At 43.3% G+C, this 16,174-nt stretch overlaps 1 protein-coding gene across 3 annotated transcripts in view; it reads left to right on the top strand.

The window, feature by feature from the left end:
- The first annotated feature begins 4,931 nt into the window (after nucleotides 1-4,931).
- Nucleotides 4,932-16,174, top strand: part of LOC100642252 (optomotor-blind protein) — a 172,394-nt gene continuing 161,151 nt past the window's right edge. The window contains exon 1 of one of the 3 annotated variants that reach the window (XM_020864123.2): nucleotides 4,932-7,217. In XM_020864123.2, the coding sequence (XP_020719782.1) occupies nucleotides 6,500-7,217 (718 nt within the window). In that variant the 5' untranslated portion in view covers nucleotides 4,932-6,499. The remainder of the gene's footprint in view (nucleotides 7,218-16,174) is intronic. The other 2 variants (XM_003397233.4, XM_020864122.2) reach the window with 2 other exon arrangements.

Consider the following 16,174-nt stretch of genomic DNA (forward strand, 5'->3'; position numbering starts at 1 on the left):
TTCCAATAGCCATGTAAATGGAGTTCACTTAGATGAAATTCTGCTGTAATGTTCATTATTTTGCACACTGACTAAAATTTCATTCCGATAGATATCTATATGCAGTTCAAATACATGGAATTCTACTGCAATGTTCATTATTTTACATAGAGGTTAAAACGTACAAATAATATTGGTCGTATGTTTTCAAAAGGAACGGTGCTTAAAATGAGGAACCAACTCATCTGTCACGCTTAAAACCAATGTGTAGTATAATATAATAATTTCGTAAGTGTGTACAAGACTTAATACAGCAGCTAAACAAGAACGTAAGCAGATAGAGGATCTCTAAATGAAGAGATTATTATCCGCGCGACGAATTAACTCGTTTTCCCCACTTAAAACGAATGTCTAATATAACAAAATTTCGTAAGTGTGTACAAGACTTAATGCAACAGCTAAACAAGAATGAAAGCAGATAGAAGATCTCTAAACGAAGAGATTATTATCCGCGTGACGAGTTAACTCGTTTTCCCCACTTAAAATGTCTAATATAACAAAATAATTTCGTAAGCTTGCAGGGCTTAATGCAACAGCTAAACAGGGATGTAAGCAGATAGAGGATCTCTAAATGAAGAGATTATTATCCGCGTGACGAGTTAACTGGTTTTCTCTACTTAAAACGAATGTCTAGTATAATAAAATAATTTCGTAAGCGTGTACAGGGCTTAACGCAGCAGCATACGGTTCCGTGCAGCTTGTTGCTGCTCCCGCGGCGAACTTTGCAACTGTTCGAACGGCTGTGCTCGGGTGGCCGCGCGTCTTAAAACCATCGAAACCGATGTTAAGCAGTATCGATCGAGACGGAAGAGCCTTTGTATCGCGCGTAACTTGCCGCTTCTTTGCCTCCCCCGGAAAACGAGGTAACTTCTTTCGCGTTACTTTTCCTTTCGGAATCACTTTTCCTGCAGCGGCCGTAACCCTCGCAAGATCTTCGCAAGAAACCAATTATCCAGAGTGAAACCTTCCCCGTGGCCATTTCACCAGTCTCTCTCTCTCTCTCTCTCTCTCTCTTTCTTGCGTGGAACGGCATATATTAAAATCGGAAGCGGTCCGGGTGAAAGCATCTTAAACTTTTTTCAAGGCAAAATGATAGCAAAAAGTCGTTCCATTAGAATGTTTAGGAGTCAGATTGCTTTATGCAATGGGATTAAACGAGATTTTTATTAAGGATTGTTCCGTGCAGTGTGCTCTTTGCTACTTCAGAGGTGGTTCTTGGTTGTTTGCTTGACAGATACTCGACAGCTAACGGTGTATATTAAGCATTTGACAGTACAGCACGAGAAACCTGGACAAGCTATATAACAGCGCGGTATTTCACATTTTATGAGTTGAAATTGAACATCGAACGGAATAGAATGTCGAGTTGAGCCTAACATAGGACCGCAAAGAGTTAACGTGAACGACTGTCCGCCAAATCGGAAGAACGATTCACGACAATTGTAAATTTATTAGATCAAAATTCGCTAATTAGGTATATGCATATGGTCATATTTTATTAGATTAATTCTTACACAAATAGAAAATAAAAAGATATTTGCAGTTTTCGAGTAACTCGAGCATGCATTAATTAAACTTTAGAGGATCGAATTTTTTAAAGGAAAAGTTACGTTCTATCGATTATTAATATCCGCAATTTTTTTTATAAAGAAGATAGAACAAATACATTGATCATTTTATTAGCTAAAAACTCGTTAAAGTACGGTGTTGCGCAGCGTGAGAGGGTTGAATAAAAATTTATGAATAAAATCTCCGGCGAATTTTTCGACACGGAATAAAAACTGCGATAGAACCTCCAGTGATTTCGAAATAATTTTGGTCGTCTTCGAACAGACTCTATGCCCGTTTTAGCTTCAAAATTTTCAAGATTCGAGGTAGGAAAGAATCGTGGCGTAAACACTAATGCTCTCGCTACGATAAACGCTGTCGAGGCTCGAAACACGAAAGCCAGTCGAATCGATCGCGGTCCGTGGACTCTATTTACACTGGCCATGCGATTCACAATGCGCGTGAACGGGTTTCAATGTGGTCGCGGCTAGATTTGGATATCAAAGCTGAATCACTTCAGAACAATACAATTACCATTCATCGCTATATTATTTTATTTAACTTGGAAATCGTTGAATTTGTACATTTAGACGCGAAACTAATAGTTATGGTTACACGCGAATTATTATTGGATATTAAGGGATTCGAGGAATATTCTTACTGATTCATTGATTCGAACGGTACTCAACCAGTCATTCGTTAATTGATTGGCTCGCGCTGAGTGGAACTTGTTGAACGTTACGTTTTTTGGGGGCGAGAGGATCGATGAAAGTAATTTGTTGCGTAAAAAGCTCTACAGTGAGTTTATTTAACGATACAGATTAGATAAGAGAGCCTTGATACTATTATAAATCGAATATTCTATGTAATATGAGAGAATTTGACGAAAGGGAAGATTTACGGGAGAAAAGAAATGGAATTTTTATTCGAATATTAATCGATTGTACGATTGATGCCTGTAGAGAAGAGTGCAGAAATTGGATCGTCACAGGCTTCCTTTAACGTCATCGCGTCATCAAATTCATTCATTTGCTATTGATGCACACGTTGCATCTACAAAATACATCTGTCACAACTTTTGCATTTTTATTCTTACGCACTTCGAGCTAACGAATTGCAAGATTAAAGAGAACAATGATGTGCTGGAATAGTCGTTGTTAGATGTTTGAGACAAAGATACTTTTAATAGACGATATTTTAAGACCAACGAATGTGTTAATCTTACTAGAATCCTCCAAGTATTGTGTCAGAATGTTGATAATCAAAAAAGGTTTTAATACCTTAACAAAACTTCTGGAATCTCTAAGATATCTTGGGATGAAACAGCACGTATATCAGTAACTTTGGAGGAAAGTAAGCTTTCGAAAAATAATTTTAACGTTTTACGTGTTCCTCAAATTTATGAAATTCGTTAACGATAGAAAAATACTACTAAAATAATTCAAAGAACCGAGCTGTCTTTTTTAAAGGAACAGAACTAGCAAGTAACCTACACCCTTCGAAATAATCGTAAACTCCTCTGGAAATCCAATTTCGAATCTCCAAATTTCCTTTCCCTAACTTCAACAGAAGCACAACTGTTACGGATTCCCAAAATCTCCAAAACCACCTTCGCCGCCTTTGTACGATTCCAATTTCGAGCCCCAACATTTAATCAAATTTTCTCTTCACTCGATTAACAGAAAAATAAAGAAGATTCTAAGATCCATAAAAGCTATCGAAAACCTTCAAAATAATGTTCAAACCTCCTTTACGATCGCAATATCAACCGAGATGTTTTCGAAATATTTCCTAATAAAATTTCCTACTCGAAAAACCACCACAGAAACATGCTCGGCTATCCGACTCCTTTATAGAATAACGCAGCGGATCGCCTCGTCCAGCGCAGGAACGTAATCTTGTGGGCCGATTTCGTAGCGTGGCTATCGCGCAGAGTGTTTCTGGAAATCACGGTGGAAAAGCTCTCGCGGATTTGGCAACACTGTGACGCGCTGGGCGTCTCGCTAACACTCGACGGCGCGAAGGACGAGGGGGCCACACGACGACCGGGGCGAAAAACCGAGAGTGGCTTCGCGGTGGAGGTGGGGGGCGGAACCGGGATGGGGGTAGGGGAAGGTGCTGAAGGAACCCGCGATACTGACGTAGAACCGGGTTGTTGGGAGGCGTCACGTGACGCGCGATGGAGGGGATAAGGGCAAGGAGTGGGGGCGGAATGGGCGGGATCAATGGTTTCTCCTCCGTTGACGGTTCTCGCGGTGCAGAGCGCAGGTCGGTTCGAACGATCCGTACGAGAAAGGAAGGGGAGGGGGAGAGACGCGGGGTGATGCTCGTGACGCTGACTAGCGCGAATTTTGGCACAGCTCGCGAAAATTTCTCACTCGGCTTTTCGCGGAAAACTCGGACGGCTCTTGACACGGCCAATCGGCTTGAATTATGACTGATGAAGTGCCGTTCCGGATTAATGGTGAAAACCGGCTGTCGAGGCTCGGCGCGTACCCGGCGCGCCGCGGGGACGCGAATTCCTGTTGGCTCTATGCAGCAGGCTGAAATTGGAGGCACATGAAATTGTTGGAACATGAGTAATTTTGGTTGCATATTTGTGTCGTGCGATTATTTATCTATTAGTTGAAAGAAATATCAGCTGGGTTTTGCAATCTCGCGAGTTTAAACAACATTCGATTTGAAGCATCGAGAATGTTACTTTCGGCAAGTATCTTAGATTTCAAGAATACTCTGAGAATATCTGAAAAAGTAACATATAATTAACTTGAAAGAATTGAGAATATTCTCAGAAGACTGTGTCATACAGAATCTGACACCCTGCAGACGCTCTTAAACTAAACGTACCGCGAGCGTCACGCTCTTATCGCGAAAAGCAGCTTGGTTTTATCGGTGGGTGTGCGGCGAGGCCGGTGAAAATCCAGCAACGTGTCAATCGGCATCGTTCTCGACAGCGAAGCTTCGAGCAACGTCGATCGTCCCCACCCCCCTGGAACCCCCGCTCGACAACCCGGTGCCGCGGGGAGGGTGGTGTTAATGGGCGTACTCGCGGTTAACACCCTTAAACGCGCGGTAGTGGGGGCCGTGCGCGCGCGCGAGAAAGAGAGAGAGAGTCGAGGGAAGAACGTCCGGAGCGTTGTGTGTAGAATCCGTGCATGGTGGGGATAACGAAGACAGAGAGAGAGAAGCGTCGTTGGCTGAAGGGAAACAGGGAACGTCGGAAAAGGCGTCGAGAGCAACGCCGCTCGGATTGGCGCCGGAACGCCAATCCGAACTACGAGCGCTCATTATCGCCCGTTCGAAGAAGTGGTGGGGGTTCGGTAGACAGCTCTCTCTCCTCGTTGTTCACGCGACCCGGTTAGTAGTCCCGTTCTCGTTCCACGCGGTAGTGCATCGTGCGTCGGCTAGGTTGTCGTGGCAGGTTCCCCCACTAGGCGGCTACACGAACGGTCTAAGGGGAAGGGAGGAGGAGCCCCTGCACCGTCTCAGTCTTCGCGTCGCTGCCCTCCAGCATTCACGCCTCCCGCGTCCGTTCGGCGGCGCAGGCACACTCCGTTCCGTCTGTACACACGCACACGCGGCCGCCCCCCGTCTTCACGTAGACGCGCGCGTACACACGCCCTGAATCCGGACGAGGACTTTAGCACACCAACACCTCCGCGGGAGGTGTGGGGGTGAGCCCCCAGAGGAGGTGTCAATCCTAGCGCTGCTCAGTGACCATCGCGGCGCCACCCAAGTAACACCTTTCGTCCGCTCTCCAGCCCCGACCGAGGCGACCAGCGCGCACAGCACCCGATCACCGTGTCTCGTTTGGAGAGCCCTCTCTCTTCTCTCTTTGCCTTTTTGTCTCTCTTGCCTTGCGTTTTCGCGTAAGGATATCGGAAGCTAGTCCGAACTGTCCTCGTCCCCGGCCTGTGTCGTCCGGCCGTCGGACGCTGCTCCGACTCGACTCGACTCGTTCGTGTCGTTCCGCTCTCCCCGACACTGTTCGCGAAGACAACGACGAGAAGCAGGTTTTCACCCTATTGGTCGCGTGCTCGCGTCGCGTCTCGCCGTGTCTATCTCGCATCGTTCGAACGCGGTTGATATTCGTGTCGAGGAAGTGAGTGCTCTGCGGAACTGGCCTCGAGTGGACATCGGTGGACGACACAGTGAGTCAGTGAACAGTGAACGACACAAGGATTTAACACGTCCTCGACGTGCACGTATAGTGATACTTGTCAGAGCAATCGGTGTTCTGGGCTACGGTGTGACTCTGTCTAAGCGCCACCGCCGATTCTACAGGAAGATCTTTCCTCGGGTGAATCGAGAAAGTGTGCTTCGTCGTGTTTCTTTGAGATCCCCGGATACAAAGTTCCACAGACAGCACGGGGCTTGATACGTCTTGGAGAAATTTTTTGGTGGTGGATCGAAGCCTTGGCGGCGCTTCGAAGATAACGAGGAATCGCGAGAACGCGCAAGGTCCACGAGACGTACGATGTCGAGAGGACGACTTGCGACGGACTTCGTGGGGAGCTCGCAGCGGGCGCGACGACAACGCAGCGACGACCTCGGCCTACGCTCCTGAACATCTCGAACACGTTGCTCCTAAACCATCGACAAACTCGAGCATGCCGAAGAATCGACCACCAGAGACATACACGACGGTCGACAACGTGGCATCGCGAGGTTCAGTGAAATCCACCCCCAACCAAGTGTAAAACCAATCGCCAAGATTTTCCACCAACATTGCCAAGTGTATCTGTGTTATTGTGCGTGTTTGAAATCCGATTGTTTAAGTGTAAAATACGAGATCGATACAAACGTCAGAAATAAGAAAAAGAAAGGAAGGAAGAGTATAAAAGGACGCCGTTCTCCGGTTTGAGTCACTCGAAGAGGAATCTCGCGCGACTCGGCAGACCCGCCCGTCTCGATGAGATTCGAACAAGACACAGCGTGCAGGGGTACCCACTGCGCCAGCACTCCGCAACCCTCCGCGCTACAGCAGCGATCACGGCTCGAGGAGGTGGTGGAGGAGGAGGTGGACTCCTCCGCGAAGGACATCGAGGGTCAACGACGTAGACGCAGAGAATTGGAGGCTAACGTGGTCGAGGGTGCAAACACGGGGCCGAGGGCCGAGGCGGGGGGGCCTGGGATGGCGTACCCCGCGTCAGCGACGGCTCTGAATCAGCACTCGGCCTTCGCGACCTCGATCGCTGGCACGCCGTCCAGCAACCCGAACGGACACATATCCGGCGGCCACCTGCCGGCGCCGGCCGCCCCGCGACCGACGGACTTCAGCGTCTCGTCGTTGTTGACCGCTGCGACGACACATCCGCCGATTTTGGGTGGCTCGTCGTCCCAAGGAAGCGCGTCACCGCCACCCGGCGGACCGGGAAGCCCGGCCGCCGCTCCGGAAACGCCGCCCCCGTTGCCAAGCCAGAGGGAATTGTCGCATCCGTCCTCGGCGGTGGCAGCGGCCAGCTACTTCAGCGCTGCCGCCCTGGCCGCCGCTGGATTCTACAATCCGGCGGCGCATCTGCCAGCCACGAGTTCGCCTGGACCGACGGCGCATCATCTACAGGGAAAAGGGATCCTCAGCAGCCCGCATCATCATCCGCATCTCAATCCTCACGGCATCACGCCGCCAGGTGAGACATATGACACATTACACTCGGTTTCCCGGTTTCCAAAGCTACAGTGTCTTGTGATTCGACCAGGATCAAGCTTTGTGATTACACGTAGCCTAGGTTTCGGTGTAATACGAGCGATATGAAGTGATCCGAGGCTTGGAAGGAAGTAGCGACGATGTGGAAAATGTTTCACGTGGAATGTGTACTTCTCGCAGGTTTAGGTCCACTGTTTTAGGATTCGTAGGTTGCAGTGTAATTGATATAGCTTTAGGTGTAATGCAGTGTAACAAATAGATGTTTCGGTCGTTAGAGAAAAGGAGGAAAATTTGCTTTGGTGATGTTGAACTTCGATGGAGTAGGATAGGGTTCGAAGTTGATGAAGAAGGTTGGAATATTTTCTGGAGAACAGCAGGTGGCAAGAGTTTGTTAAAGTTGCAGGAATTACTTTTGTTTGTTCGCGTTGAACTTCAGTTCAACAATATGTTTCATGTTGACAGAGGAAGGTTGATGTCTCCTCTGGAAGAAAATAGAAATGTCTAATTTGTTAACGTTGTAGGAAATGTGCTTGATGATTTTAAGATTGGAGTATCTTTTAGAAAACAGTAGATTCGACAAAAATTCATTCTTTGAAGCTTCTTGGAATGTTTCCAGAAATGATTAAACGTTCTAAGTTGATAGAGAAGGTTAGGATATTTTCTGAAAGATAACAGATGTAAAGAGTTTGTTAATGTTTCAAGTTCTGAGTGTAACACGTAGATATTTTAAATCAATCGTCCTGTTCGGAAGAAAATAATAGACAGTAGGTGACAATAACTTGTTAATGTCGTAGAAGTCGTGCTTGGAGTTCCGAATATGATAAGTAAAAAGGTTAGTTGAAACAGGAAGGTCGGTGTCTTTTTTGAAATGACTGAGGTGTATGTAAGCGATTTAGGTTTAAAAACACCAGAGTATATTTAACTATGTAGTTTATTAAAGTATACCCTACGTGTACACTAGTCGTATGACACAACTGCTGTCTTGATTCGTGATTACGAATAGATCGACGCAAGGGAAGCATCGACTTAGCTGCTACTGCTCGTGTTATTCGATAACAAAATAATGCCTCGCTACCCTGTTCGCTATATTTATAACCGTCGGAGTTGACGAAAGATGTTGGGATTTTAATTTTGAAGATGTTCTCGAAAGATTCCAACGGACGCTGAATTCTCGACCTTATTTACGAATTTTAATTTTTTGGGTAGTCGACTCGAGGGCATATGATCACGACAGAAACGACGGATTTTGATTAATCTTCGGTAACCGCCTAAGGTTGTCGGATCTATAATAAACTCATCTATCTGTGAATACGGTTTTTTGTGTAGCGGGTTCACTGGACGGAAACCGTTATGAATTTTACCGACGAGTGCCGCTGCATGACAATAGGTGCTACATGAAAAATGTGTCATATACAATCGTTAGATTATTAATATTACACAAAACTTCGTCCAAATAAGAATTTTCAGTCGATACAAAAGGATGCAGCCTTCTCTGCAAGAAACTAGAGGATAGAATCGTTAGTTTCTTTAAACCGTACAACTTGTGCTTCAAGTTCTCTGTGTTTTAGGTTGATAGAGTACGATAAGTCTTTTCCGGAAGTCCAAATACGTGGAAAAGAGAACGAATGATAGATGGAACTGTTAATTTGCGAACATCTTGCGAATCATACGTACAGTGGTTACTATATAATGAACAAGTTTTTGAAAGAAAATTTAATTTTCTAAAGTACAGTACTAAATTAGTACACTGCACAACCTTTAGATTTATTTTAGAATATTCTCGATATAATACAGGCTACAGATAGATAAGGAGGAACCTACTTTTACGAAACAACACTAAATAAAATCGTAATTTCGTTAACAACGCACGAATCATTGCTAAACCATCTACATAAGTACGTTTATCTTCGACAAAATCGAAGAGTAAGAGTTTCATTCATCGTGAGAGATCGCCATTTAACGCAACGTCGTGTTCATCCGCTGCTGGTTAATCGTTTTGCGAAACAAGCAACATCTTATACAAACACAGCTTATACAAACTGCCTGGAACATCTGTCTGATCAGATCCTCGGTAACCATTCAGACAAGTAATTATACAACAAAAAACTATTAAAACAAACGAACGAAAAACATGGATCACGCGTCAATCTCTCGGCCAAACGTATTTTACCTTCCAATTGAGAATCCTTCGACATGTCCAACGCGGGAACAGGTTGTTCCGTTGATAAGCGAATCGTAGAATCTGATAAACATCGTGTTGGAGCGCAAAAAGACACGTTGATCGGATGAATCAGATGTTGCGACAAATACACCTCGTAGATCTTGCTTCTGGCTACCGGTAGAATCTAAATTGAGACGTTAAAACACAGTGGCAGCGAGTGTTTAATTCGGAGTTGAAGTAGCGACGAGAACGAGATTTTCGTTTCACTGGACGATAACACGCGAATGCTAGATTCTGCTTAAGAATAGTTTCGAATACTAGTCTCGCGGCTAGAATTCAGTGAGCAAGTTGCTCAAACTTGAAATTGGATCCAACTATGCGGTGGAATTTCTTGAATCGGTCGCGAACATGCCACGCGAGTTGCAAAATGAGACGTGCATGAGTTTCTGTTTGATTCTGTCGGCGAAGTTTCAGTCGGGAAGGGCAGTTAGATTTTTGGTAAGTTGGGAAGAAAATTGGATTTTTGGCGGATGTAGAATTCGCCGTAGAGGCGGCTTGCTTTCATTTTCGTAGGTTTCTGAGAAATATTCCAAGTTTAGTATTAGTGTGTGAAGAGATCTGACAGAAAGCATTGTTCGAGCGTCAAAGTTGGCAATTTTCAGATTCATACGGCGGGAAACTCTACAAGTTCCGGGGAACTTTCTATAAAACTTTCATACGAGCCTGCAGTTCATAATAATCGTAGTTTAAAATTCGAAATTCGCAAAGAAATCAAATTGCGATTCACCGAAGTGAATCTTCTTTCTTTAAAAAAGCTTGCAACTTCTATTCTCGAATTTAAACACCATCGTTTTCTCCATTCCAAAATTGCGTTGGCCAAATTGATTCCTCCGTGTGAAACTTCCATTCTCGCATTTAGGTGAATCATCTGTCAAACTGGAAAATAATATTGCTCGGGATAAGCTATCAGCGTGGTTGGCAGACGCTGAAATTGAAACACAGGTCCTTTTCAAATTGAAAAATCCGACACAAAATTCTATTCTCAAGTCCAAGCAAGAATGTTCAGATTATTTTAGCCAAAATAAACTCTCAGTGCGTTCGTCTAAAGATTCTACTTCAAACTGATACACCGTCGCTTCTTAAATTTCGAAATTATTTTCAACCAAACAGGCTTTCGATATATTCGATTAAAATATATCTCCTTCTCAAACCCTAAAATCCTTTCTCCGCCATATAAATTTCCTACGTTCATCCATAAATCATCTTCCCTTTCTCAAACCGACTGGGACTACACGAAATTCGTCGTTACGCGTGAAACATCGAAGGACTCCGGCGAGAAATCGAGGAAGTTTTATCGAAAAACCGAGGAAATTCGTGTGGGAAAAATACACGACCGGATTGCGGATTTTCACGCATTTATAGGAAATTTAATGGCGAAAAACCAGAAAGAATACACTCGAATAGAATACGCTAGAAAGTATAATACTCGTTGCAATTTTTATTTGCTAAAACGAATCTCCATTTAGATTTCATGCTTTAAATTATGTCCATAAAAATTCGCGAATCTGTACATGTCGCGCGATTCCCTTATGCTCGCCGAAATACCAGCAACAACCGCGGAAAAATCGACAGGCATTTAATTACCGTGGCTCTGGTTTGTTTTACGAGCGACAGCGTCGAACTTGTTGCGCGCGGTTTGCGCAAACCGCCGCGATTTCGGCGCGGAATTCACCCGAGCCGCTCACTTTCTCCGTTTTTCGCGTATCACTGATCGCAGAAATCAGAATATTTCTCGGTTCTGATCGTTTGGACGTTGCTGGTTCTCTAACGATTGATCGAAGATCGAGAGAGACGGACGTCTGCCACGCGATGCAACCGTTTCATCGCTTATTCATCCACGCCGCGGATACATTTGTTGGCTGCAGCGACGTTTCACGTTCGTTCGTTTTGTTAACTGTATTCTTGCCTCGCCGCCTGTCACTTTAATCAGACGACGTTGTTACCGAGTTTCGTTCAGAGATTTCGTGCTTTTACATGGTTTGCTGTATTGCTGTTTTGCTCTTACGTTATATCGTTCATTATTATACAGTGAAATCGGTCTGTTTGGCCAACGCAGAATAATTGCTGCGAGGAGAATTTCGCGTAGGTTTATTAAAAACGAGCGAGAATAATTCGCTCGGAAGGCGAAGAAAAATTGACGCGCAGAGAATTTTCTAGAGATTTGTTATAGATTAGTGACAGTTATGAGGAAAAAATTTCGTTCAATGAGAATTGCATCGTTTTACGTGCCTGTTTTCACGAAACAATGTGAGATTACAATGTGAGAACGATAAGAACGACTTTTAAGGAAAAGCGAATTGTTTGGTGTATTGTTACGCTTATCGAGAAAGAATTTTAATAATTCGTTTTGGAATATGATCAATGTATATGTTTTAATTTGACGACGTAGAATTTGCTAGGTATTCTTCAAGTAAAGAATTTTTCATTTCTCGTGAAAAAACAACGCCCCTCGCCTTTTTCCCAGAAATTTTTGTCAAGGTGTTCGTTTGCTTCTCAGCAAGATTTTACGCAGATTCACTTTGAAATTGTCATTTTTTCGATCATCGACTAGCGTTCAAAAATCGAGGAAAAGTGTATTAACCAAACGAAAGAAAACCGAAGGAAATGAAAATTCGTTTACTAGTTCGAGCGTCTTCGTGCCAGCTGCTAATTAAAATAAAATTAAAGCGGAAACTCGACGCAGCGAGTTAAAGTTGCGGAGAAATTCGTTGATCCCGCGAATTGCAGAAATAAAGCGAAGTCGAAGTTTTTCCTCGGTCGATTCAAAGTCGATCAAACTCTTAGTCTTTTGGTTACTGTCTCCTGTTCTTGATTATTCAAATTTAAAACGGAACATACACTGAATCCATCGTTCGTAAGAAACTTATTTGACAGTTAAGGAACAGTGGACGTTTCAAGGAATTCTGCCGAGGAAGATGAGAATTAATCAAATTGTCGTAAATATAATAATTTAGTGGAATTAAAAAGAACGCGTATTCCGAGCGTCAGGTGTCAGTTGAATACAAAATGGAAGCTCAAGCTACCCTGTGTCGTAATTCAAATCCACCATCATCGATTGTCCTGCATAAATCACTTGTTTCAAACGACCTTTTATTACACGAAATTAACAAAAATATTGACTTAAAATTATTTAAAAATATCTTCCACTTTCTGCTCGTGTGAAACAGAAGCTCACATTTTTCCAGTTCTATTTTACTCGCTTACAGGTTCTTTAACAAATTCGAAATAGTTCAAAAGTTCTTCAAAATTTATTAGCAACGTTACGATGTCCGACGACTCGACTGATATTCGTGCACGATACGATTTAGAATATCGTACGACAATGAGAAAATCAAAGTTCGTATTTTTCACGTTAATCAGAAATCTCTCGAAAAAGGACGAAAAAGAAGAAAAGGGGGCGGGGGAGGAGGAATTCTGAAGTTCCGCAAGCTGCGAGACAAAGTTCTCGCGTCTCGCCGGTTGTGTCCTGGCGCTGTGCCATCCTGAACCGGAAGTGCGCTCGGTTTCCACATGTCGCGCGTCTTACGCAACGCGTCCGACGGGAAAAGTCTGGAAAAGTGGTGCTTTTGTTCGCGAACACCCGTCTGGTCGCCGTCCGACGCGGCAAAACCCGGCTAATTAACGCCCCGTAATTATTCTTCGCCTTTAAATCCTCTGGCTTATCGCAGACGACCATCCGAATTACAAAGTGATCCTTTTCACTAATATTTTATTAAATTCTCTGATAATTCGATCCGGATTCTCATTATAAATGTTGACTTTTCTAAAGACAGAGGACACTGTTATCCGCGGGAATTAATTCTCGCAACGATGTTTCATATGAATTTTACGATGATACAATTATTTTCGAGGTCTGACAGATCGGAAAAGTTGAGCGGAAAATGGTCGACGAGCAAATGTTTGAAATTGCTACTTTACGGAACCTAAGAATTGAGTAGAATTTACGAATTTAAACAAATTTTCAATAGAATCTGTTAGTTGGGAAAATCGATCGACTTGCAATTTCGCTGTTTGGTAATACGATGTTGTCGAATTTAGCGTACAATTGGCAAATGATGTGAGTGTAGCTTAAACGTAAGATATTGTATCGATATAGATTTTATTTTCGAAAACGATTTCGAGTCTTTGATCGGTAGTTTGGATTTTGGACTATGTGAGAATGCAATGGTGGTTTGACGATTCTAATCAACGTGGTGTCGCGTTCGTAGTATGCAGAACACTTTGGAAAGCTACTCCTTGTCGTTTCAGCATTTCTTCTGTTTTTCCGGCGTCGAACGTAGCAGACGGAGCTGAGGAGCGCAAAGAATTCTTGGCGCGTTTCTTTGGCGCAATGTCGGCCATGTTGTTAAGCGGCTGGCGCATTGTAGTCGTCGCCATCAGAGAAATTTTATTCGTTTTATTCGTCAAAAAGATCCAATTTCCCCTTTACGTTAACATCAACAAAGCTTCCCAGTTAAAAGAAACAGATTCAGTTTATTTCGAAAAAGGACCCAAAATACAACCTAAAGTTCGCTCGATAAAATACGCTTTAAAAGGTGAAAGCTTTTCGTGAGTAATCAAAAGTGTCTTTTAAAGTTTCTTCGAATGAAAAAGGAAGCCATAGTCATATCGTTTAAGAAGGGAATTTTTCACAGGAAATAAAAGAGAGAGTAAGAAATTGAGGCTAAAGGTATGAAAATTCTTCGTCGACTATTATCAGGTGTTTCTCGAAGCTGTTAAGATGCAGCAACTGGGATGAACAATCGACGAGTTATCGAAGGGACGACAGATAAGAAAAGGAAACGACGCTCGTTAACACGAACAAGTCGAAAACTACAGCAGCTACGAGCTGCTCGTCAGCTATCAGTTGTCTCTTAAAGCTTTCGATCCTCTTCAAATATGAAAGAAACGCTGGTTCAAAGACTCGAAGGCATTTCGAAAGAACTAAATAATCACTTCATCGAGTAAATAACTATTTTATTCGTAATATCACTCTCACATGAAAATATATTATTAACTACGTCTAAAGATAAAAGCTACAATTACGATATCCACGGTTCTATCGTAGAAGAGGTATACGAAAAAGTTGAAAATTCAAATAGCGTTGGAAATTTTCGAGCGACGGCGTTACGTTGTTTGGAAAGAGAAGTTAGCAAAAATATTTTCCGACACGATTCCAACAGCATGATTACGGAAGTATTCTATCAGTTATCTTCAAGTTTTCGACATGCAAGAAATACAATAGATGGAAGCAAACGACACGAATGATCGAAGAGAGGGCAGAAAAGAGCGATCGCGGTGTTCAAGATCCATTAGCAGGAACAGAGCATAGATAAAAAAGCTGTCAACAGAGCCGCACCGCAAGGAATTAAGCATCGCTATCTCCATAAATCTCGGCCGGAGAAACTGTGAATTAATCCGGCGTTGATAGCCATCGCGGGTCACAGTGTTGTGCCCGTGGTTCTGCTTCAACGGGATGATTAACAGCTCCTCCTGCTCGTTCCAGAACTTGGAAATCGTCCGAGCAATGATACCATAAAGGCAGCAACCGCTACCGGTTTAATCGGACGCTGGAAATTGCTCCAAAAATCCTTGCACAGGCAATATCGTTGGAAAAATGGATTTCGCTGTATCTTTCCTGGATATCGAGAAGCCGATAACGAACCAGCCAAAAACGGCGATCCGGATTCCATTGGAAAATCAATGAAATAACGAAGGCAAGATGGCCAAATTGAGATTGCGAACTGACGACGAACAACTATGATTTCCGAGCAGTTTGTCCGGTCGATTTCCTGCGCCAATCTTCGACAGCAATTAGTGATTTTCGTTCTGAGCCATGCGTTCGCCTCTTCCTGTGAAACTTCTCGATGAAGATGAACACGTTTGGCAGATTTTTGTCGGCGACAAAATGAGGACCCGTGGTGTGATATTATGAATTACGATCGTGACAGTGTGATTCGTGAGAATAGTGAAACTTTGCAGTTCTGTGAGCGTTGCAAACGATTTAGGGGACAGTAGTGATCGTTAGTTTTGAAAAACAAGGATCGCGGAATCAACTTCGGTGATTTGGACGTCGCGAGGGAGTTCGTCGTTTGATGGACGAATTTCTAATGTTTTCGAACGTTCGCGTTTAAAAGTCGTTAACTCGTAAAGTTAGTGGCGTGTTGAATGCAACATATGTAAGCAAAATTCTGTGATTCTTATTTTTAATTCTGTGAACGTTATTTTTTCGATGAATGCAGCGAAGGAAAGTGGAAGATTTGACGCAATTCGTTTAGGAAGAAACAGTGTCCATGAAAGGTACATAGTGTGAAAACGCGAATTAATGGTACAAAAGGAATGAACAATTTTCGAAGAAATTGAGTTCTTGGAAAACGTGAAGCTGGAAATATTTGGAAGACTATCGACTATGCAAAACTGCGAGCGCCTTGGAGTGTGATGCGTATCCTTTGACTTTGAATAACGTCGAGAATTATAATAATTTTACTTTTGAACGAATAAATTATTCATAAACGATAGCGACTAGGGTATTTCAAATGTACTATAATCGTCATAAATATTTGATCATGAAATAGAAGAAGAATAGCCACGATCCTTTTCCCTCAGAAATAAGAAAAATTCTAGTCAAAGAAGAATACGAACAGTGTATGAATTGCTTTCTTCCATTTTCGATCATTTTTTGTACCGAAATACTCTTCGCTTCTACGATCAACCTAATAATCAAACTGCGAAATTACAAT

This window comes from Bombus terrestris, chromosome 8 (assembly GCF_910591885.1).
Source record: "Bombus terrestris chromosome 8, iyBomTerr1.2, whole genome shotgun sequence".
NCBI lineage: Eukaryota > Metazoa > Arthropoda > Insecta > Hymenoptera > Apidae > Bombus > Bombus terrestris.